This window comes from Liolophura sinensis, chromosome 6 (genome assembly GCF_032854445.1).
Source record: "Liolophura sinensis isolate JHLJ2023 chromosome 6, CUHK_Ljap_v2, whole genome shotgun sequence".
Lineage (NCBI taxonomy): Eukaryota > Metazoa > Mollusca > Polyplacophora > Chitonida > Chitonidae > Liolophura > Liolophura sinensis.
In genome coordinates this window covers 3,147,114-3,169,194 of record NC_088300.1, presented here as the reverse complement: position 1 = coordinate 3,169,194, position 22,081 = coordinate 3,147,114, and the positions used below count along the sequence as shown (strand labels likewise).

Here is a 22,081-nt window from a genome sequence, read left to right as displayed (position 1 = left end):
CCAGGAGCACAGTTTGGTCTGTTTTGTCAATTTGGCCCCTTTTACAATGTATACTTTGATATACCCTAATTTCTCAACCTTTTCGCATATCAAAGAGCATTTTTCAGCGCAACTTGTACACCTTTTTAATTTGATTTTACAGACAAAACTACATTGGTTAGGTTGGTCAGCTTTAGGGCATCACATAACATATAATTTTATAATGCCTTTAGAATATGCCTGGACAAATACCTTGCAAACATGCGAAAAGGTTGAAGAATTACAGTAATTTTGCCGCATAACCAATGGTCTCTATAATATAAATGACTTGGGATATAAAACTATCTGATCCATAACAGTAAAAGAGAAGAGTAGACATGCTTAATTACAGGCAGGTAAATACATCGTAAATCCTAGGTCTTCCAAGCTTATAATAGATCTACTATACTTAATAAAAATATGTAAGTGAAGATAAATATAACATTAAGACTAGATTGTATATTATGGAGTATTATATTATATACCAACAATGCTAATTTCAAAACTGGATCAAATATTCAATGGCCCCTAAGACAAGTAAAACAAAAAACTTATATCATTAATACAAAATGTGAAGACAAAAAAAGTGCTACCTATTCCTTGTGTCTTTTCAATGTGACATTTGTATCAACAAATCTCTCCAATGAAGTCCAACCAAAAGAAAGATCATCATGAACACACGAACTACTTACAAAACCATACAACCACTAAATAGACCACGTTCAAAAAACTATCAGCTTTCCCTTTTATGATAAAGTTCCCTCCAAGCTGATAAAAACTCCTCCAATGATTATGCACAAACACTGAAGATCTCTAACTCTCCCATAACAGCCAAAAATGTAGCACAAAATGTCCTCTTATACATGTATCGTCTATGAAAAGGGGAAATATCCACTCAGTAATGTCACCTTGATTCTGGTATTGTTTACAAACAGAAATAAACCCTGATCAGAGTAACTCACACATCACATCTGCACAACTGTACAGCATGCTATATGCTGGATATGTATAAGGTACCAATCTACAGTACTCCAGATGACCGCACACAATTTTTGTTAGACACTTTTATGACAGCTAAGTTTGGCAAATCAATTCCCAGTCAACTTATACGGGATAAAATAGTCACCATTGTTTACATGTTATTAATAACCATCTCCAACACCTGTGCAGGATGTCCAATTCATCAATCTATACTTCATATAATATTCTAGGAAAAGAGAATTAACAGAACTGAAAACTTGCTTCAGTCATATCATTGCTAAACTGAATAAAAGGTGGCATACACTTGCAATATAAATGTATGCTATTTTCCTAAGAAAATATCAAACCCCTTTTTCAACAGATACAAAAGGCAACTCCGAACAACAAAAGCTTCATTTTGACACTACAATCCATTTTTGACATCACAATGGCTCAAGGCCCTCCTTCACACCACCTCCCAAGATTAACCAATATGCCACCTTCCCATACCCACAGCAACTCAGACTTGAAACTGCCTTTACTGTACACAAAACCTCATTCTATTCTGAGTTATAACAATAACTTTTAAATTCTGGCTAGACTTCAAAATTGTCAGTGACTACTCAGTCTCCCAAGACAATATTGAGTTGAAAATGACTTAGCTGTTCTCAACCTGCAAGAAGGCTTTAAAATGTATCAGACTTAGTTTTACACAAAAAACTACAACTGCTAGGAGCTGACGCTGACTTGAATCTGTAATTCTAATTTGGCTTCTTTTTTCAAATTCCAACCTAACTTGATTGATAAGCTTGACCAAAAATTCTAGAGGAAAGCGGACCAAAATTCTAAGTTAACATCATGCTAGAGCAAATAAAGTTCATTAAAAAGTACAATGTATAACACAAAATGTTTCTTCAAACTTTGAGTTGAGTTAATCATGTGGTACACTTAGCTTTACTCAAATTCCAAGTCAACTTTGTGCTGCAGCTGGCTTATTTGCCTCAGAAGACTGGATGTGCTGCTACTCAGGGAGTTTGTTGCTAAGGGCTTGTCTGGGAGCAAATCCTCCACCTCAAAATCCTCCACACTGGTGATGGAGTCCAGATCCCGCTCAATGCTGTAGGAGCACTCGGAGTTGGTCTCTGACTGGCGGTCATTCACCATCGTCTTGTAATCCTGTATGGCCTCATGAAGGGTCCATAGTTGACAAAGTAGTGACATGTCCAGCTGTCTCAAGTACACCTGAAGTAAAAAATTAGTGAATTAATTTATTTGATTGCTGTTTTACAATATACTCAGGAACATTCCACTTATATGAAGGTGGCCAGCAACCTATTTTAATGAAAAGGCCACAGATTGTTGCTGGTATCAACTTCTCTGAAGGTCAGTAACTGAATGAGGCTGAAACTGATAGTTCCCAAGCCTAAGATGTCCAGAACAAAAATGTTACCCCTCATCCTGAAAATTTCTCTGACACCATGCAAGTGCTGCAATTGTGTTTCTATGAAAATGCAGGTATATTGCAACGTCCTGTTGTGTTAATCCTGCCGCCAGGATACCTACCGCTTCATTACATTCATTTAAAATCGGCATTGCACGACTAGGTCGTCTTTTAAACTGAACTGACAAAGGTTTGTAATGGCAAAGTAATCAGAAATAAAACTGGTATTTCAGAGATTTTACAATATCGAACACATGGCAAAAGCTTCATGTGGTCCATTCCCTTAATGTATGACATGATATTTTCTGTCACTGCAGATCCTAAAGTGGAACATGCTTTCATGATCTTAATCATTTGCCCTTTTTTTAATATCAGGAAATTTCAATGCACATTTACTTTACTGACTGAGTATATACATGTTTACTAGATTAAACATTTACTTTGATGTACATGTTTAGGGAACTGCTTAAGTTTACTCTCATTCTTTGTATCAGTGAAATTTGTCTTACATTGATTAACTATTTGCAAATACCAGCCAAGGAATCTGCACTCTTCAAAAGCTTATTCACTCTCTGTGTAAATGTTCCCTGCCCATATCATTGCCATAATCACCAAACAATTAATTTTGTCAGTCTGTATTGAACTTGAATGCTACTATTTCAGTCTCTCAGTTCTACACGCATTAACTAGAAAAATATCGCAACAAGTTGTTCACATGATAAAATCCGATGAAACTGTGATCTGTTGCAGTTGTTTTTCACCTGCCATGTTTATTCAGTTGGTAAAGAGGATCAAAGTTAAACAAAGCCTACCATTTCCTGTCTGAGGCAGGACAAGGCAGATCCCAGCTTAGCTTGTGGTGAAAGTCTAGATTCTCCGTTGGGATGAGCTGGACTTGGAATCTGACCCATTTTCAACCCCATTGCACAAATTGGCTTCTGCAGACAGCCCCGAGTTTATCATCATTCTCAGAGTATGTGTGCGCTCAGTCTCCTTCCATTGGTTACTGTCCAATCCCAGAAGTCCGTTGAAGCAGCGAGGCAAGGGAGGTAGCCCTTGGATAGAAACCATTTTGTAAACGTGGAAAAAAAACTGCAATTAAAAAAATACCATATGTATCTAATTGTAACTTTGTGGGTGTATTATTTTTGCTTCATGTCACACGTCATCTACTGGCAACCATTTCACAGCAGCGCTACATCATTCACAAGCTAAAGTAGTAGTTTACCAAATCAAACAGAAGTTCAGATAAGAAACTGAATGCCATTGTTAACTTTGAGTGCTGTAAGATAGCACCCAGCATAAAAACTTCCATGCTGACAATTTCACTAAAAACAACAGCTCAAGCCCGACAATACATTTGCTATGCACCGCTTCCCTGAGTCAACCAAAGTGTAATTGTATCACAGCCAGCATCAGTAAACCATCCTTTTAACAGTAATCCAGCCTTTTAAACTTTTGAATCGAACAAGTCAAACCAACGTCTGACATGTTTTGAATTCAAACTTTCACAAAGTCCTGGTCAGGTGCCCGCTGGCTGTTTGAAATTTTTTTCCGAAGTAACTTATATTAATTATTTCTTTTTTGCTCTTTTATTGCCTTAAAATATAACCGCACAATAGACACAGACTTGGAATCCTGAATGACTAATTCTTCGCACTTTCACATTTTAAAACGGCGCTTACACAGTAAGTACAAAAGAGCGAAAAACACTCATCCAGGGGTACTGATGACATTGGATTTCATTCTCAACAGTTTATTTCGAACAGCCAGCAGGTACCTAGCCAGCACTCTGTGGAAGATTGAATTCAAAACGGGGCAGACGTTGGTTCAGCTTATCATATGTTTGATTCAAAAGTTTAACCAATTGGACTGCTGTTAAAAGAAGCTTTACCCATGTTGGCTGTGACTTAATTAATCTTCGGTCGACTCTGGGAATCCGTGCATACCCATTGTAATATAGGTTTCGAGGTCCTATTTTTAAAGAAATTGTCTTCATGGCCGTCTGTATGATTGGCGCTGGGCGCTACGTTATCGTAGGGAGGTATAAGGTGACCACGCTAGCTAAGCCTAGTTTATCAGTTGGGCCCAACTTACGCCTGATTCGGGCAAAAAAGAAATGTCAGTCTTGACAGAGTTGCCTTCCTACTGTTGTTGCACAGGAATCCTCCATTTGCGTAATGCCCCAACTGTTTTACTTCTCTTGAAGTGAAATCACTTCGTAACCCCGAGAGAAAGTTATAACTTATTTCTTCTTCATAGTTGTCTCCATCTTTCTAACCACATCTAACTATCATAAATTTAAGACCATTTTTCAAGACGAAGGACGGACTTCATAAAACAAAATATTTGTGTTCACATACGTAATCTCCACGACAGTGTACATTCATACCATATATTTATACTGACACTTGCATTGTGCTAGGTTAGACAAGATTTCACGAATAAAATAGCATTGGTAGGCTCATACGCTTAGTATGTGCGCTTTAAAATTCTTTTAGCATCTTACGTTATCCCCCTGGAAGCAATTTAAAAAGCATAGAAAACTCGGAGATTTATCTGAAATTAACACAAATGTATCTAAATGTAAACGAAGATATAAAAATGAAAACCTTACCAAATGTGCAAAACATAGTAGTCCGTGTCTGTCTCTAGTATGGGTTTATTATTTACCCTGTGTCGTATGTCGCAAAAGCAACCGGAAATGCGCGTCAGTTTATGGCAGTTTAACGAACGCGGGATTTACAACGAAAAAAAACAATCTAAATGTGCCCTAAAATGTTGTTTTTCGTCTGTTTATCAACTAAATTAAGGTAAAACTGTCCGCGAATGTTTGTGTGAATGATCGATTGAGTGTTGCAAGCACAGAACAAGCGAATAGATATTGTATATGTAGCGTATTTGTTGTTGTTGCACACAGCTGTTTGTATTAAAGTTTGGTTCACTTTCGGATAATTTATGTGTTCTGTAAGACGCACTGCAAATATAGTACAACCATGAAAGAGTAATCATTAAGACATTACAGCACAGTGAAACGGATAAGTGCCATTTAATACGAAAATGTTGAAAACGTAATTGTGGTGATACAAAAGCCGAAAGTGATGATGCTGTTTTAAGTTTATATTGTGACCTTTTTCAAGCATAGAAAAAAGTATCATGTCAATCCACCTGTGTCACTTCAGGACCAATTTGGGGAGTTTTAAAGTTGAGGTTGTTGCATCATGATAGAATGACATCAGTTCGTTGTGGAACCAGCTTTTCACATTGAACATCTGAGAAGGAGCTCACTGACTAACCAAAGGATCAACCTAGTCTTTACAACTGCCACAGCTTGTGTTAGTGTTATATGTATTACGTGGCAGCTTTGGCTTGTGACTGTGTTTTGACCTGACACAGAGTCATAACGCCATGTCTTTTCGTCCTGGTCGAAAAATACTTTCTTCTCAACAAAAACAGCATAAATGATGGTATCACTAAAAACACCAGAAATTTGGCAATGAGGTAAAGCCAAATAGCCAAAGCATCAATCCCAGTCAGCCTTTTTATTTGTCATGGCAGGCTGCCACTGTTTCAGGCCAATGAAATCCTTAGTTTTGAGAAAGCCAAATCTATGCTAAAGATTTTGATTGCACACTATTCTGGTTGTCCAAGATATGGCATAGATGCACGGATGTCAATTTCCTATTAACCACCCTAGCTAGTTAAGGAATATCAGTAACTCCACAAGTTTGCACATCTTTCACACTTTTTGCTCTTCAAATTTTTTGCCTGCCTGTATTCCTTTTCGCTGGCAGCTACAAATTGGAATGGTGTAGAGTAGTCAATCAGATTATCATTTGTACCAATTTCTCTGGATATAATAAACAACATTTCTTCTGATTTTCCAGATGAATACCTTTCGGGGAATTAATGAATTTGAAAAGCTGTACCGGGCCAGTCCTGTGCCAAAGGTTTGCGTGTTACATCAAAAAGACAATATAACAGGGTTAAATATTGCAAAGACTTACCTCAAAGAATGTATAAATTCCTCTGTGTATTCTTTTGTCTTCTTGTGAATTTTAACACACATGCAAACTTGAATTTTACCAGAAATTTCTGCTGAGCAGCTTATTTGATTAATAAGTTACTTTATGTAAATATAGTATTTCTAACCCAGAGATGCAGAACTTACATAGGTTGTAAATTTGCTGTTTGTTAATATTTCTGAGCTCTTAATGAACCAAGTAGAAACCGAATAACATGAAATGCTTTTTCTATTGTTTCAGGAGGTACAGGATCAGTGGCTTTTGAGAAAAAGTTCAGGAACAGAAGGAAAGTTTCTCCTCTCCAGTTCCCGTTCTAAACCTGTGACAAGGAAAATTACCATCCCCAGCCAAAAGGCAAGATTGTTACAGAGAATGCAGGGAAGAACAGTGGCATCTGCTGATAACTGTAGTCATGAGGAAAACGAACTGATAAATCCAACAGAAACCATTCCCAAAGCATCCCTGTCAGCACTAGAATTTAGCTCCAACGCCACAACTTTGAACCTGTCTGATAAACTGTCTGTCACACTCCCTGAAGGGAACAATAATATTCCCACAAAAACTACCAAAAAGGGATTGTTAACAATATCTAGTCATGAGTTTTCTCCTGTTAAAATAAGTACAAATGAAAGTAAGGTGGAAACTCCAGTTTTGAAAGGTAAAATTGCTAAAATTTTGTCAAATTTGGCTGTGTCTGACACTGAAGACAAAACACCTGCCAAGATATCCCAAAAGGAAGGCTGTAACAGCCCTAGAAAACATGCCTTGTATTTTGATGGCAAGTCTACATGTGAGTCAGCAGCTGCTGAGGACCATGACTCACCCCAGGAGAGTTTTCTCCCTGGGCGGGGCAATATGACAAGTGTGATCGAGAACACTTCCAGTAGTTGTGAGGACTCGGACAGAGTAGTAGACGATACTGATACTGAAGTCGAAGTAATGCCCAAGGCAAGTCAACCACCAAATGAACCAGAAATAAAGAAGCTGTCTGTTCCATCAGAGAAAAACAAGACAAAGACACAAGCTGGTAATGTAACATGGAATGGTAAGTCTCACGGGGTTTGACCTAGCAACTGCCTTGTGGTTTACTTGACAGGGTGCACCCAATGGTCGTCACATGAACTTCCATATTATTCAGTCGGGCACCTGCCTTGGCCCTAGCTTTGTGTTAGGAGGGTTGTCAGGCTGCAGTGCATAGACACTTGTTTTCCTTTAACCAAAAGAAAAAAAAAAGATGAAGCTTTTTAATCTGCCAGTAAAGAATGAACACATGAGCAAGTGTAGTGAAATGACCCACGGTTTCACATGAAAGACATTTCAGGCTATATCAGGCACATATGAATAAATGTGTTTATAGATGGAAATGTTGTTGAAATTATGTATCAAACTAAACAGATATTATGGGTAAAGTTATGCGTATCTTTCACATTTCTAGGCAATGCAAGTAAACCTGTGCTGAGTGAAAGGCCGACTTCACAAAGGTCAACCGGAAGCATTGTGAAGGATGGATCAAAACATGTGTTGAGTCAGTGGATCATCAAACCATTTGATCAGTGTAGAGGGGTTTGCGTGGAGGGACATAAAAGGTGAATAGTTTTGATGTGCTGATTTGCATGAAGGGATGAAATTCAGTCCATTCTTTCCCTTTACCTTTGTAGACAACCTGACTCAGTTGAATTCTGTTTGAATTTAGGTCTGATGATTCTTCACTTGTGTATTGGCAGGAAAAGTTTGTGCAAGACAAAGATATTAGAGTTTCCTGAGCCACTAAATCACTGTTGAGAATCATATAATAATTATGCGGTATGACTGCTCAAAAAGAGGAAACGGTAGCCCTTTGCCAGGTACCCGAAAAACCACTTCACTTGAGCTTCACAGCTTCAATATTGCAAGTGGAACTTTCCAGTAGAAAAGTGTGTTTTTTTGTTTCCCGTAGCATTTTAGTTGGAAAAATTAAAGACACAAGTGAATGCAGTTGTTGCTTCAACAACCTCATTTATTTTTCTTTTTTTTATATGAAGTGGAGATCCCGAGGAAAACTTTTGGCACAGTTCAGTGATTGTGAAACGTATTGACAATAAAACAGTGTTGTCTGGCTCTGGCACTGTGTACAAATTGCTTGGGGACATAGAAGAACATGATGCCTTAGAAGCTGGTAAGATCACACATCATAAATAAACATTGAAAATCATAATCTAATTTCATTACCCTAGCTCTCCATTACCCACATTCTTCTCCTGTCTTAGCCATTTTACTGAAAGTTTTATTTAAAAGTTTGACCAAGTTCTTTGTCTGTTTTGGCTCTGCATGCTGTTGTTCATACAGTGAAGTTTGAAATGAATTCCGATTGTTCGTTTGTCAGGTACCTGTTGAAAGATGGTGGTTTACTCTGTTTCCCCCTCCCAAGACTTCACCGCATTTTTACAAACAAAAATTTTTGACTAAGGCATTTAACACCTATCAAATTAATTAATAAATTTATGCAAATTTGTGCTCTCAGGCACCATGGCTAACCCAAGCTTTTGGATTCTCTTTTCTGAATAGGTTTTCCAAGAAGTCTGGTAAAGAAATTCAAGGATGGTTTCCCTCATGACTGGGAAAAGTTGATTCAGAATTTCTGTCTGAGGAAGGAAAAGAGAAAGACTGTGTAATGTCTCATTGTTATTCAGATATTTTCCATTCTCTTATACACGTTTCACATGTACATGTAGGGACTTATTTTACAAAATGGGCATAACCTTTACATCAGATAGGACTACTTGGCGATGTACCGCTACAGTATGCATTATCACAGTTATGCTTGACTTTCCTCCCTTTTGATACAGGCTCAGAAGTGTCTTCTGGAAGTTAAAATAAGCTGCTGACAAGTTTGTGTATATATTATGTTTGGGATGCCAGAATCTAATAAGGAATTGTAAACTAACCCACATGATAAATTTTTATAAACTTTATTACTATTTTAATAAATCGGACATTGGTGAAAATTTTGACCATGATTAAGTTTTATCTTAAAGGAGAAACCCCAATGCCTTCATTGTTCCCGAAATGTTACCTAGACAATATTTTTGCTTTGTTAGTATGTACCCAAATTTTTCAGCCTTTTCAACTTCCTCTACAACCAATATTTTGAAACATTCTAAGAGAAGTATAGGGTGTAGAGAAATAATTTGCAAATTTTTATCAAGCCTGCACCTTTAGTGACACAAACAAAATAATTTTTAGCATCATTTTCATAATAATTGTATGCAAAAATTCCACCAAATAAAGTGCTTTAGTGGTTGCAAAAGGTTGAAGATTTACATTTAACTGCATTTCAAAAAAATATTATTTTAAGCTCCTCTTAAAAAACCCATTAGAGTTGGACCGTCTGCCTATCTTGTCAGCTGCTGAGCCCTGGTAGGGAGACATCATGCCGTGAAAACCTGCCGGGAGTATGTATTGAAAAGCCCTGCTTTTTTCTGATGTTATTTTGATGACTAAATTCTACCGTTTTTGACATTTTAATCGATCGGAGTCAGTTCAGGGAACATAAAAGCATCTTTGTGCAGCTTGGAAGGTCCAGTGCTACTTTAAAAACGTATTTTGTAGTTTGTTTGGAAGGTAAGACGATATCCTGGTGAGAAAATGTAAGTTTTCGCACCAGTTCTAAGAGTATTTTACTTTTAATTGTTTTTAAAATGCCTTTTTTCCACTGAATTTTTAGGGCACGCTTTCAGATTTTTGTCCACACATTCTGTGATATAGCCTCTTGAAGTATATTTGCCATGTTGCTGCACGTAACTGCAATTGAATCCAGGGCTTTGTTCCAAAAAGTGATACTGGGCTAAGTTGATTTCAACTATCATATCATGTTTCTACACATATGTTGTCATGTGTCTACCCAAATGTTGTCATGTGTCTACACATATGTTGTCATGACATGGGAAGGTCTTCCAGCAACCTGTGGATGGTCATGGGTTTCCCCCGGGCTCTGCCCGGTTTCCTCCCACCATAATGCTGGCTGCCGTCATATAAGTGAAATATTCTTGCATCCTGCGTAAAACACCAACCAAATAAATAAACAAATAAATAAATATGTTGTCATGTTACTACTCATATGTTGCGTAGGTGTAAATTGCAGTAAAAGCACTTTTATTTGTAAGAAAAATGTTGAATATAAAAAATGTAACCTCCATCGAAAATATCATGGTAAGAATGTTTCATGTAGTGAAGGATTGTGCTATGACCTGGTTTTGTATTTCTTCGTTCTTTTTTCACTTCCAGTGAAGTGCAGAACGCAACCTTTGCAGGAATTAAAGCAGAAAAGCTGAGGTTGAGCCACAGGAGGAGGACTTGTGAACCAAAGTTGGGTTCAATCTTGGAAGGTGAGAAATGACATAGAAATCTTAGGTTGAGTAATACTTAGATGATTAAAGCACTGGGACAGTCACACCATTGGTGGACGAGGGTGTGTTTGAATCCAGCTTTCATTGGTTTGGCTCTGGTCTTAAGGCAGAAGGCATTTCCTCTGAGCACTCCAGTTTTCCTGTGAAGTGGCTGCTTTTGTCCAACCATGGCAGCTTATCGACATCATCGCCAATCACATGTGCGGGTACGAATATGGGTAGGATATAACATTTTTGCCTTGGAATCTGCGTTGAGTTTGCACATGCAGTGGTTGTGTATAGTGGAAAGAAAGCATATACAAGATCCACAGCCATGCAGTGTAGATCTTTTCGTCACCAGAACCAAAATGCTCATGTGCAAAAAAAGAGGAAATCCTGATTTCTGCTTGATCTTTGACTTTGTGTGTGTTTTATCAGTGCCCAGCCCAGTGTTGGAAGAGCTGCCCCGAACACGCAGTGGGAGGATGGTGAAGCCGCTGCTGGCCTTCTGGGCGGGCCAGCGGGTGCGGGTACACAACAAGACAGGACATGTGGAGATCACCCCAGTTGAGTCCCCAGTCCTTGATAGATCACAAACTCAGGTGTGTTACTTATGGCATCAATAAAAAATATGCCTCTCTTCCGCCCTTGATAGTCTGAATGGTTGGTAGCAAATCTTTCCATGTGATAAAAGCACTTTATTAGTAATGTATATAATCCCATAATTGAATTTTGTACTTGGAATAATATGGTTGTTTCAGAATCAAGGAGATACATGTGTGTTCAGTATAGGAACAGTAACAACCTCAAGTGTCAATACATGAACTATGCAAATAGAATTACACTTTGTTGTATTCTGTGAGAGGAAGAGCGTGTCTTTGCTTTAGATTACTGTAAGGTGGGCATATCTATTAATATATTAATATGACAGAAGATCCTGATAGTGATGAACTAAACGGGTGTGGCCATTACAGATACCACATATGTATATGTGCAGATGGTAAAGATACAAGAGAATAAATTTAGTATTCTCTTATACTTCAGATTTTCTTACTACATGCAACTGTGAATGTCAACAGGTCAAAAATTAGAGACACATGCTTTAGAACATACCCGCATCACAGCACTTAAACCTTGGGCGACGCCATTTTAAAGTTGGGGCTATTGAGGCCACCTGTCAAATAAATTCATTAACACAGACAACAGTTTCACCCTCATTAATGAACCAGACAACATGGCGCTTATTGTTGGAACGGAAGTTTTTTTTAAGGGAGTGAAGTTTAAAATTATTGATGTTTACTGGCCGTTAGTCACTTATGAATGCTAAAGTAAGAAATTTAGTTGGCAGATTGGAAAGACCATGTATAGATATGAACTGTCTAGTGATGGAGAGAACGACAAGATATTCCCAAGTCTGTTCCCAATAACAGACAAATGTAAAATGTGGAAGAAAATGATGACATCAAATTTATTTCTGGTGTTTCAGCTTTTAATTTACATACATATATATATATATATATATATATATATATATATATATATATATATATGAAACAACACACAAACTGATTTGCTGCCAACATGCATGTACAGGTGGTGCATGTATGTTTTGCTAGCTGTGTTAAAAAGCTGTATCTTGTATATAGTATTTTAATGTAGTATTGATGTTGATTGGTTTTTTTTTTCTCCTTATTGTTCTTGTTTTCTATGTTTTCTCCTTATTGTTCTTGTTTTCTATGTTTCCTCCCTAATTCTCTTTTATTTAGACACGGCAGTCTCATGAAAACAATCTATCAAAACCGGCTACTGTCAATAAAACACAGAAATTAAAATCTGACTCCAAGACTAATTGTGTGGTGACAGTTAAGAGAAACATTGCAACTGCCAGAAAGACTGAAGAAAAAACTGGATGTTCTTTGGCTGCTCTGAAGAGAAGCTGCAACATTGAATCTGTAGTTGTTCTGACTGATATAAACAAAGAAAACAGTCAAAGGCCAAAGAAGACGTGTGTCCAGCAAACAAACAAAAGGGCAAAGCCTGTACACAGTTTGAATGTGGAAGTTGATGTGTTGAGTGTTATACAGAAGCATAAGCTAAAACGGTTGTCTCAAAGAAAAGGAATGAGTACAAAGACTTGTTACAGTAAAGCAGGAGAAAAGTTTTCAGATTCCTCAGACATAGACTCTGATTGTGGTGCAAGAATAGCTGTCTCAGAACAGGTATCTTCTGTCAGTGATACAGCCACAAAGGCAGACTTATCTCCTGTCGGTGGTAAAAAGGGTCATGGGGTGAGGGCGAAAACAACTGGAAAGAACAGAGAGCAAGGGAAAACTACCCAGGAGCAGTGTGACAGAACTAGCAGTGATGTTTGTCATGAGAGCATACAGGTGACTGGCCGGCAGACTCAATCTAGGGCAGTTTCCCTCCCTGAGACCCGAGATGTGCAGAGCAATTATCACACAAGGTCATCCAAAAGGAAGCAAATCAACAAACGCTGTCGTGCTAGCTCAGCAAAAGACCTCTCAGATTCTTCACTTGAGAGAAGTAATACACAAGAAAGAAAGAAAAAACCTAAGAGGAAGACAATGATGAAAAAGAAAGCACACCCTAAAGAAGATCATGGCAGTCTAAATTCCTCCACAGAATCTGAGGATGAACCTAAGAAATCCACAAACAAAGGCAATGGTAAGTTGGCAGGAGCTAAAGCATCATTACCTTCAGCTAAGTCATCTTCAGAAGAAAAGCTGAAAGACAGTGAAAGCGAGTCTGAGAAACCTGCTACAGCCATCAGGCAAACACGATCCAACAGAGGGAAGAATAAAAGAACACCTAGTGTGCGCATGGCAGGATCTTCTGACGGGTTATCAGACCATACTTACGAGCCAAGTAGGGCAGCTCATGGATCGAATCTGAACAACAGAACAACAGAGAGAACCTTATCAAAGAAAGGCAAAGCACAGTCGGCTGCCAACTCAAACACATGGACAAAGAAGGAAACCAGTGCTCTGTATGGGTAAGTTAGTGATGAGTGTGATGTTATTAGCTTGTTATCTACAATGTATTTACTTGATTCATGTTTAATGCCATTCTCAAGGATTTCCCGAACTACGTGTATGATGGCAGTCAGCTTTATGGGTTAAGGAAATGGAATACTGGGCATTAAGCATAGTGTTTTTACATGTTACCTTGGTGGCCTGTTACATAATGTCCAGGTCAGATTTGGTAGAGTTATAAGGCTGAAGTCTATTAAGAATTGTTTCTGATTGGCTGGTGTGACAGATGAGCCAGTCCCATCTTAAGCTTAGGCTAAGTTTATCTAAACATGACCAATATTGCAGTCTTTAGTGTAGGGTATCATCCACTGTCAGGCAAGTGGCCATTCTGTATCTTGTCTCTGAGGGACACATGTTTGCAGTGCTATACTTCCATGTACATAGTTGATGTAGTGTTTATAAACCTTGTACACAAATTATCTTGCGAAGCGTTTTTGCTGTGTAGTTTGTAGACTACAAGAGGCTAGATTTTCAGATAGCCTCTCAGATCCCCCCAGGTTCCTTGGGTGTCCGTTAACTAAATTTGCTTTCTCAGTTGCATGTGGAATTACATGCTCTTTCTACTACCTCATAATTTGTACATACAGATCTTCTTGGGCATGGTAATTCTTCAAAAGTTTTCGCATGTTTCCCGGGTGATTGGTATTATTCTGTGTGAACTGATAAAATTATACTTTTTGTGAAGCTAATTTAACTGGCCAACCCAACCAGTGTAATTTTGTCACTAAATTTAAATTAAAAATGGGCATAAATTACACTGATAAGTGCACATTAATATGCGAAAAGGTTGAGGAAATAGGGTATATTTGAGTTTGAAAATGTTAAAATTTCTTCTGTATCACAGAGCAGTAAAGAAGTATTCTCCTGATGATCCCAGTTTCTGGATGCTGGTGTCAGCAGCTGTTCTGTCAAAAACACGAGAGGAATGTCAACAGTTTTACTACCGTTCAGCAGAGACTGACAAACAGGCTGCTTCCAAGGCTTCTAAACCCAAAGCTAGTAAGTCTGCATTCTTCTCAGAAATGTTTCTGAATTAGTCAGTTTATAAAACATGAATAGAAAAATGGGAAAGATTGTTGTAAATAAAATGGATGCGCTTGATACTATAAGTCAAGCTACTCACGAACACAAGCTCAATGTTTAATGTGTCAAGGGTACACGCATCATCTGGTACCAGATTTACATTACAGCTGCCTAGAGCACCAGGGAAATAACTTGTGCATATGAATAAATGATCTATGGCCTGCACTTGATGTACCACATGGTCATTCTCTGATCCAGCCTATCCTATTCTCACCTCAAACACAAGAAGTCATGTAAGTGGCTACACAGTGATTTCTTGTCCATATATCGTTACCATGATAAAAGTCCAGGAAGGAGCCGAAATATCTTGCCTTTAGAAAGGTCATAGACACTGTTTTGTTAATCCTCTGAGTTCCATGATAATTAATAAGACCAGTTAATAAGCTCTGTCGTGAATTCTTTATTCTAAAAGTCTAAATGTGCCTGTTTCGTTTAGTGTGTTTTTAAAATAACTGCTTTTAGCCAGATTTTTCGAGCCAAGTTTTCTGATTAATGCTTGGTTTTGAATGCTGATATGGCCTAGGAAAAAAGTTGCCTTACTGCACAGTAATGGATTGTGCCATGTCTTCTGTTCACGCATTCCCTCAGTGTTTTGTGGAACTACATTAAGGAGACATGTTGCAGACGGCCAAAAAATTGTTAGTTTAGACATAATCTACATTAAGTTGATACTTCCAGATGTCTACTGACATGCATCAGACTTTGGGTGAAGAACCGAATGTTCAGTTTTATCCCATGTTTCCCTTCAGCCATCAGCTCATTTGAATTGCTGTAGTTAGAAACATAGCCGAACAATGAGTTTTTGGACCGGGTTAACTGTCCTTGTTGTCTAGATGCCGGGAGACATTGAGCAAACTTGGAATGTCAGACACAGTATTGTAATGTAATTATGCGGCCTAGCATGTAACATGAGTTCTGTCGTGCAGATCCTTGCAAATACTTTATAGTATATTTTAGAAGAAAGGATGATCGTATTTGGTTTACTAGAATTGTAATTTGCTTTCAATCTGTCATATTGTTTACATATGCAATTCACGAGGGAACGTTGCTTTGTGGGAATCCTTGCGCTGCCTCATTTGCATGTTATTTTGTTGGGCCAGTGACAGATGTCATCTTATAATTTCTTATTTGATAGATTCTGGAAAATATGGGCCTAGGAGGTTTAACTAGGAATCAAGTGCAACTCATTTTCCTATTTAGTTGAACCCAAAGTCCTAAATTTCTTACGGCAGTGTGTTCCTTAATTGGAATCAGAATCGGTCTAAATCACTTCACATATTTCAATATTAGTAGGCATGTCATTTGGTAAAACAAACAGATGTTTGTGTTTGTCTTATCTTTCATCTGCCTAAAACTCCTCAGAATAAATGATAAGATAAATAGGGTATGCAAATCATGAGCCATTATATCAAGTTTATTAAACTAGTGATTTAATTTTCTTCTTTTCCTTGCCAGAGGCTCAAAACAAATAAAAAGTACACCATTTGTTTAAATGAATTTGATATAATGGGTATATCTTGTATGTATTACATGATCAGTTCTGCCTTTATGACATTCTCCGAGGGGGTGTTTTCAGAAACCAATTTCCAGGGTTGTGCTCAGTTATCATAAGATCATGATTTAGGACACTACCACTCAAATGTCCTGATGACAAAACTAACCTTCACCATGCGAAGGATCCTCCCTAATGAGCGGATTTCCCTTGAACATGACCTAGATGTATGTCAAATGTTCTTGAGTTTGGCATAAGTCAGTAGTGAAACAGCTACGGTAAATGTGGCATGTGTTGCAGAAGCGGCCAAGCCCGTGACACTGACCGGGGGAGTGGGCACTCTGAAGAGGAAGAGGGAGCTGCGGGAACTGCTGGAGCAGCACAATGAGGGCTATGAGGATGATTACTTTGACTCCACGCCCATGCGCAAACAGACGTGCAAGGTGAGATGGACAAGGTGAAACAGGGGGGAAGCTGAAGGCATGGGTATAACTTCAGGCTTTTTCAATCCTACTGTATGTGTATGTTCCTGTGTACATTAATCACTAATGTGAGGTGTAATAAGACAGGCACATAGATTCATGAGCCCCTCAGGCAGTCCCTGTGAGTTTACATCTAGCTCCTGCTGGCTTCCTTTTCTGTATGTCAGCAACCTGCGGATGGTTGTAGGATTCCCTTTTTCACCAACCCCACGACTAAATAACAAGAAAATGACAGAATAGGGGAGTCATTTTGTTTCAGTGTTTTTAACTGTTATCTCTGACAATAGCTGTAAAATTCGATGGAAGATCACTTCACAGATTTGCAAAAGCATGCTTCTCCCCAAGAGTAGCTGTGACCAAGGGCCATGTTGATACACGGCAATGACACATGTTGTGTGTTTTGTTGTGAAAATTGTGCTGTCCTTTCACTATAACTACCATAGAGTAATTGTTTTTCCAGGCCCCGATATTTGATGATGATGATGACGATGATGATATATTTGGTGACAAGTTACCATTTGACACGCCAGCTGCTTCAAGAACTCCATTTCTCAGAAACGTGGAACCTGTTTCAACTCGGAAGACTCCACACATTGGAGGAGAAACTCCTAGCTATAGTAAATCTGTGAACAGGCAAGTCACTGTGTTGAGCTCAGAGCAACATTAAAGAGCTGGTGCAGTCCACAAGAGAGTTAGTTAGAAATGTTTGACAATGTTAATACACAGTTAAAATTCAGTATATGTGTATGTGGCTGTGTCTGAGACTGACATCATTGCTCACACCATCAGTTCAGAGCACAGGATCCCGCTTGGAACCTTGATAATGCAGAGAGGAAATATACGCCTTAGGTGGACTACAAGATAGTTATTTTCAACTTAAAAAAATGTTTCATGTAGTTTTTCTACATTTGTTGTTAGATGCTGAATCATTAGAACTCGTTTTAAAGTGAACATAAAGTCAGCCAATACAGCTGAATTAATTAATAAAGTAGTACTTCAGAAATGTTCTACAAATGTTTAAAAAATCCTACACCTCTTATCAACAAAATAAATAGCAAACAGTCGTCAATACCTAGCCACTCATCTGTTGATGCCATTTTGCCCTGTTACAACTATCTAGAGTGACATCAAAAAACCTAGGAGCTCTCCTGAACCATCAGTATTAAACAGTGTGACAATGAGAAAATACAAACAATGCCTGATACCCAACCAAGAGTATAAACTCTGTTGTATGCTCAAAGGGTCAGTGTTCCTTTTAGTTTGGCGCTCGGTCAGGGAGATGTTTGTGGACACAAGCCTTGTGTTTTAGCAGTCCGGCTCATCCTCGTGCTGCATGGGTGTAAGCATTTGGCCTAGCTGGCTGTACCGGCTTCAGGGAATTTAGTCATGTTTTAGCCGTCCTGCTCGCCCTTGTCCTGCATGGGTGTAGGCTTTCGGCCTAGCTGGCTGTACTGACTTCAGGGAATTAAGTCATGTTTTAGCCGTCCTGCTCGCCCTCATCCTGCATGGGTGTAGGCTTTCAGCCTAGCTGGCTGTACTGACTTCAGGAAATTTACCAAACATAGCAGAACCTTCTTATTGATAACAGACCCTTTCATAATGATTTTGGGAAGATATTTTCCTAATAAATCTGACTTTGCTGAGGAAAAAATAATATAATAGTGACACTATTTTTTATCAAGCAATGAGTCTTCCGAGGTGCTGTTCTTGCCACCTCACCCCTACAAGTTACTGCAGTATCCTGCCCAACTTGTACACATTGTGACATGGGCGGCTGTTCTCATTTCCCTGCTCATAAATGTGTGGTCCAAAATGCATCAGTTTAACACTTAAACTAACGACAAAATCTAATTTATTGCATCAATATCTGTCTGTCCACTATAAGAAACCCCACTGACAATCGAGAGTTAATGGTTTTTTTGCTGTGACAGCCAATTATCACGTGATGCTTTCAGTGCTAGTCATAAGGACTTCTACACGATAACTACCCGGAGTGAATTATTTGTCAATACCATATCCCCAGTTCTGAACTTCATGCTCTCGACTTTCTAACTTTATAGAATGTTTTGCATATTTTTCCGTGATAACTATGTCCTATATCATTTTTTCTGTGTACATACAGTGGCAGACTTTATGTTCACTTCAAAAGTAAAGGCAAGAAAAGTTTTTAACTAGTGCATTATGGAGCGTTGCTATCAGCTGTCAGGTATATCCATGACTTCATAGGCAGAAACAATAAATATCCAGCACAGGAGGCTGTATCTCTGGCCTGGATGGCTAAGGTGGCTGCTTATCAAAGATGAATTGTCCAATCAGAAGCCTAGATGCTACATGATTGTAATCATAAGTCATGATTTAAATCCGAACGATGCACAGGAGAATGGCTTTATGTAGAAGAGAAATTCTGTTCATGGTCGCCTTCTTCATACATTTAACTGGTGGCCACCTTTTTGTAAGTCTTGCACTCCAAGACTCCAATTCGATTTAAAGTCACCTACTAGAACATCAGAAAATGTTGTAATTAAGGTAAATGAACAATATTTAGACAAATTTCCAACCAGTCTCAAGAATAAATATCATTATTCTTTATAGTTAAAAAAAGGAAAGGCTCTAGAAACAAATATATCTTATAATCCAGGAGCAGAATCTTCAGTTTTCTTGGTTGTACCTTACAGTTGCGTTTGCACTTTGTTATATTTAGGAAGGAAATGGACAGATATATCCACAGACTGAAGAAGAGACGAAGAATTGCCCCAGAGTTGACCAACCACAAAAATAAGGTATGTCAAGCTGTTATTAAGGGCATTGAAGGACTCCACCGAGAAAACAACAAGAGGAAAGCTTCATTGTTTATAGTCTGTCCCAGATCAGGGGCATACACTTATTAGCTCATAATGGAAGCAATTACTTTCTCTTTATTTGAATAGCTTAAATTATATTGTTAATTTTTTTTTAACAGTCTACCTAAATAATAAAATGAAAATGTTTTTGTTTATTCCAGAAAGAATCAGCTGCTAATAATGTGGAGTACAACGATGAATTATTCTCCAAAGAACAGGAGATTGAGCCCGATTCAGAAGAGGAGTCAGATTATTACTGGTCAGATGATTTGGAATAGTGGGGACTTCAGAGGCAGTAATGATTAGATTGTGAAGAGATGATGACCTGGGCTGATGTTCATGATGTCACATGACCTAGGCTTGTAACTACAGGCATTACCTCAGACAAGCTGGACCTGTACATATCTGGATCAGACAGCATGGGTTTGCAGCTGAGATCTGAGGTAACCTGGACTTGTAGGTCTCTAAATCAGATGACCTGGGTTTGCAGCTGAGATCTCCAGCAACCTGCACTTGTACTTGAGCAGTCAGCCGTTGGAACATTAGCTGATAAGTAAGAGGAAGTATTGAAAGCTGAGGTTACAACCCAACTGAGTGATCACAAAAAACTGAACCCTTTCCTGAATGGTTCTGAATATTGTAGATAGTCTTAATATAAACCTCAATAAGGAATTGAGTTTCTCTTTGACTTAAGAGAAATTGAGAAGCACAGACTGCTTACCTTTGAGCAGAAAAATGACAACTTTTATCTCTGATTGGATCAAATACATATACATGAACATATAGTTCTGATCTGATGAATCAGTATGACCAAACAAGCTCTGACAGCAATACATGTAATTATATCACACAACTTATCAGGTAGTTCAAGTTCAGTAAATTACTTACCGTAGAAACGGATGCCCTCTGTCAGAGTAGTTGAGCAATAAGCGATTTATGACCAAGTTCATCTTGATTTTGCCACGAAAGTGTTAAATAACCACATGGTTATTTAACAGCTATCTTTTAAATGTCTTGTAGCCTGAGATAAAACAAGAACAAAGTAATATGAGGCAAGAAAGTGTGTGGGTATATAGCCCATTTTGGCTCCTAAAAGGAAACTTTCTTAGCCATCCAAGTTAACCCAGAGAACAAATGTAAAACTCTTTTTGGAAAAAGGATATTGTTGATAGAGTATCAATATTCAAATCTGTGCTGATTTACTATGATGTGAAAAACTGATGTGAAGCCTCAACATTTTGGTCAGGTCATTGGAATTCACAGAAAGATGTGAAAATTGTACACTGAACGAATGATATACTGCTTTAGTTAGAGGCAAAGAATACTTTTCAGTTTTTTGTTTTCACTGACAAAAAGAGTGATAAGTAAATAATCACATGTAGGTGGAATTTTATGCATTATGTTCCTTTTATATGTATTCATGGGTATGAAAAATCTATTCCCACATAAAATAATGAAATCTTTTGAAAAATCAAATGACATAGTTGAAGTGAAACTTTGTAGTTGTTGTTATTACATCTATATCATATATGAACAGCATGTTCTCTTTGACCATATAGAAAACATGAAACTTTGCTTTCCTTTTTTCATAAGTGTGTGAGTACTTCAAGTCAGACAAGTTGTAAGAGAACATGAGACATCTGTATGTCTAGGGTACACTGAATGACATTAGGCCAGGCCTGATCAGTGAAGTCACTTAAGTCATTATTATCACTGAAACACTGTTAGTTTGGTACAGCAGTTTTATGTATACTAGTAATGTAATCATATGTACCTGTATTTGAATAATGTGTACATGACATAAAATGTGAAAAAGCTTGTTTTGAGCACCACAATTACCATGATCTATGACTGGAATTGTAATGGGAAACATTGGGTTGAAGCTGCAAATAACATGATTAAAGACTTAGGCTGTTACACCTGTTTTTGTCCTTTATTTGACTGTGGTTCGCTTTATCTTAAGTAACTAAATTAAAAATTGAAATTTCAGGTAAATGACAGCATTGCACTGCCCTTCTATTGTGATGTCGAGGCACTTTCACAAATATGTGATGTCATATAGGGGAATGGTACATTAATAGTGACGTACAAACTATGGTACAACAAATGTACAGTAAACAAAAATGAGGCACAGTGATGTTTCTTCTTTGTGGCACTGACATCTCTGCTGTGTGGCAGTGTGATGTCTGCTGTGTGGTGCTGTGATGGCTACTGTGTAACACTGTGATATCTGCTGTGTGACACTGGTGTTTGCTGTGTCACGCTATGATGTCTGCTTTGTAGCACTGTTATGTCTGATGCAAATCATAGTGATGTCTGTTGT

The 22,081-nt window shown here is 38.1% G+C and overlaps 2 protein-coding genes across 2 annotated transcripts; one reads left to right on the top strand and one right to left on the bottom strand.

Moving 5' to 3' along the window:
- Positions 1–206: 206 nt before the first annotated feature.
- On the bottom strand, positions 207–4,686 carry LOC135468070 (leucine repeat adapter protein 25-like). The gene is given in 4 exon segments (XM_064746105.1): positions 207–2,220; positions 3,232–3,285; positions 3,287–3,511; positions 4,517–4,686. Coding segments are annotated over 3 exon segments (546 nt in total). The 5' UTR covers positions 3,491–3,511; positions 4,517–4,686; the 3' UTR covers positions 207–1,932.
- Positions 4,687–5,148: 462 nt separating this feature from the next.
- LOC135468265 (mis18-binding protein 1-like) lies at positions 5,149–21,662 on the top strand. The gene is made up of 14 exons (XM_064746419.1): positions 5,149–5,232; positions 6,307–6,369; positions 6,685–7,489; positions 7,880–8,030; positions 8,466–8,599; positions 8,989–9,091; positions 10,708–10,808; positions 11,247–11,410; positions 12,575–13,821; positions 14,706–14,860; positions 16,737–16,879; positions 17,379–17,551; positions 19,620–19,698; positions 19,920–21,662. Exons 2-14 carry the CDS (start codon positions 6,307–6,309, stop codon positions 20,034–20,036), a joined length of 3,435 nt encoding a protein of 1,144 aa, XP_064602489.1. The 5' UTR covers positions 5,149–5,232; the 3' UTR covers positions 20,037–21,662.
- Positions 21,663–22,081: the final 419 nt, after the last annotated feature.